Raw genomic sequence first — 2,031 nt, 5'->3', positions numbered from 1 at the left:
TATAATCAACTGGTGAAATATAAGAATGACATGAAGAATTTGATCTAGATAGTCTAGATCTATTACTGTTACTATAATTTTCAACTTTGTCTAATAAAGGTAGAGGTTCATGAAGTCTTAATTTAATAGTCCTATCTGGGGCTTGCTCAATTTCAGAAATATCAGTATTTACATTATTTTGAGGAGGTGCTTCTCCTTCTATGACCCACTCTTTGGGAAAGTCAATCTCATCCCATTTGATAGGTCTTCTAGTAACAACTTTGGATTTACCAAAATTGGTTTCTATTAAAATAGTTTCATTTTTGAAATCCATAATTTTACACATAGGATTCATAGTATATAATGGTTTAAAATATATTCTATAGCAGATACATATTACCTCTGTTCCTGACATATAATCATAATCATGTAATTTAATGCTTAATATTAAAGCATCTAAAGAATTATCATCCTGCAATGATACCTGCAAGTTAGGATAAGCATTAAAATAAATCCTGCAATGATACCTATAAAGCTTTCTGGTAAACCTCTTAATGTAAGCGGTTTGAATGCAACTTGTACCAACCCAATGTGCATAAATCTATGGGTTTCCCTATAAGGGGCTAAATCATTTTCAGATAATAATCTAAAAGTAGCATGGTCACTATCAACTGTAATTGTTTCTTCAGTGATTTTAACCACTTGTTTGAGACCTAACTTCTCAAAAGTACCCATTTGATATATTAATCTAGGCTGGATCTTAGGAATTGTCCATTTATTTAGTAAATCTAAGTGTTGAAACATATCATATTCCTCCTTTTTACTATTTTTAACAGTATTTTTTCTTTTAATGATATCTATTAGAGAAAGAGTGTTGAACATATATCACCTATTACTACTTCCGTACCATGGCTCTGATACCATTAACTGCAGGATCGCACTTTGGGATGGCGCTTCAGAGGATCTTTTATAGTTAATAACCCTGGGATGGGTTGTTCGAATCTCAAACAAAGTCCAAAACAAACGCCACCTCGGCTAAGCGGGCACAACTACGGGACCATCGCACGAATTTGGAACGATCACGCGAGTTATTCTTTCGTCGACTTCAACACCACCCTTGGTGAATTCTAACTAATTAAAGATCTTCACCATAATACTTAGTAGTCTAGTGTGATATAGTTCAACACAAGATGTTTAGCCTATCATTTAGGCTAAACATAATATAGGAAATTTTTAAATGAAATAAAAGAAAAGAAAAGGAAATTACCTAAGTAAGTTGTGTCGTAACCAGAAGAGAGAGAGATGTAGCAGACTTCAAACTTTTATTTAGCAGATTTTTTTACGAGAGAGAGAAGGCAGTGTATTCAAGCTTGCCTCTTCTCAATTACAAGTGATCCTTTTATAATGGATCAGAAGACAAAACGACAAAATGCAAAGATAAAAATGGCCGACAAGTTTGGCCGACAAAGAAAAAGAAAAAGAAAAAGCTATCTTTAATAAAGTAAAAAGTACAATAATTAAATAAAACAAACTACTTTGCTTTATTAAAGCTATGCTTTTATAAAGCCGATTTTTTTGTGGCGGGGTCCACCTTATCACTTCATTTTAGTCTTGCCTTTGTCTTTTGCGGTCTTGGAAAGATTCTTCCTTTTGTACTGTTGAATTATGCCAAAAATTGTGAAAAGTCCTCCGTATGATCAGGACTTTGAGATTCTCCGGCAAAAACATGGTTATCACCTGTTTCTTCATCTTCTTCATCATTTTCTTCATTGGCTGTGGTATGACCAACTGATGCCATAGATATGTCTGGAGAAATTTGAGAAATATCAACTCTAAGATTCTTTAATATTAAGCGTTAAATTACATGGTTATGATTATATCGTCAAGTCCCCATCTAGAGCTTCTACTTCTCAGATTAGAGAAACTGACACTAATAGAGTCAGTGGTCTTAAGATTGACCAGGATAATATTGTTACTAGTTTCCAGACATAGAATTGACTGCGTCTGAAATGGAATTTAAAGATATTTAATGGATCAAGATCAAAAAATTGA

The 2,031-nt window shown here is 33.2% G+C and overlaps 1 protein-coding gene across 1 annotated transcript in view; it reads right to left on the bottom strand.

The window, feature by feature from the left end:
* LOC132047425 (regulator of nonsense transcripts UPF3-like) overlaps positions 1 to 714 on the bottom strand; it is a 16,669-nt gene extending 15,955 nt beyond the window's left edge. The window contains exons 1-2 of the mRNA XM_059438476.1: positions 562 to 714; positions 380 to 463 (exon numbers count right to left, since the gene is read on the bottom strand). Coding sequence (XP_059294459.1) covers positions 380 to 463; positions 562 to 714 — 237 coding nt within the window. The remainder of the gene's footprint in view (positions 1 to 379; positions 464 to 561) is intronic.
* Between the last annotated feature and the right edge of the window lie 1,317 nt (positions 715 to 2,031).

This window comes from Lycium ferocissimum, chromosome 2 (assembly GCF_029784015.1).
Source record: "Lycium ferocissimum isolate CSIRO_LF1 chromosome 2, AGI_CSIRO_Lferr_CH_V1, whole genome shotgun sequence".
Taxonomy (NCBI): domain Eukaryota; kingdom Viridiplantae; phylum Streptophyta; class Magnoliopsida; order Solanales; family Solanaceae; genus Lycium; species Lycium ferocissimum.
Note: the sequence above shows the minus strand (reverse complement) of the source record. Positions and strands in the feature narration are given on the sequence as shown.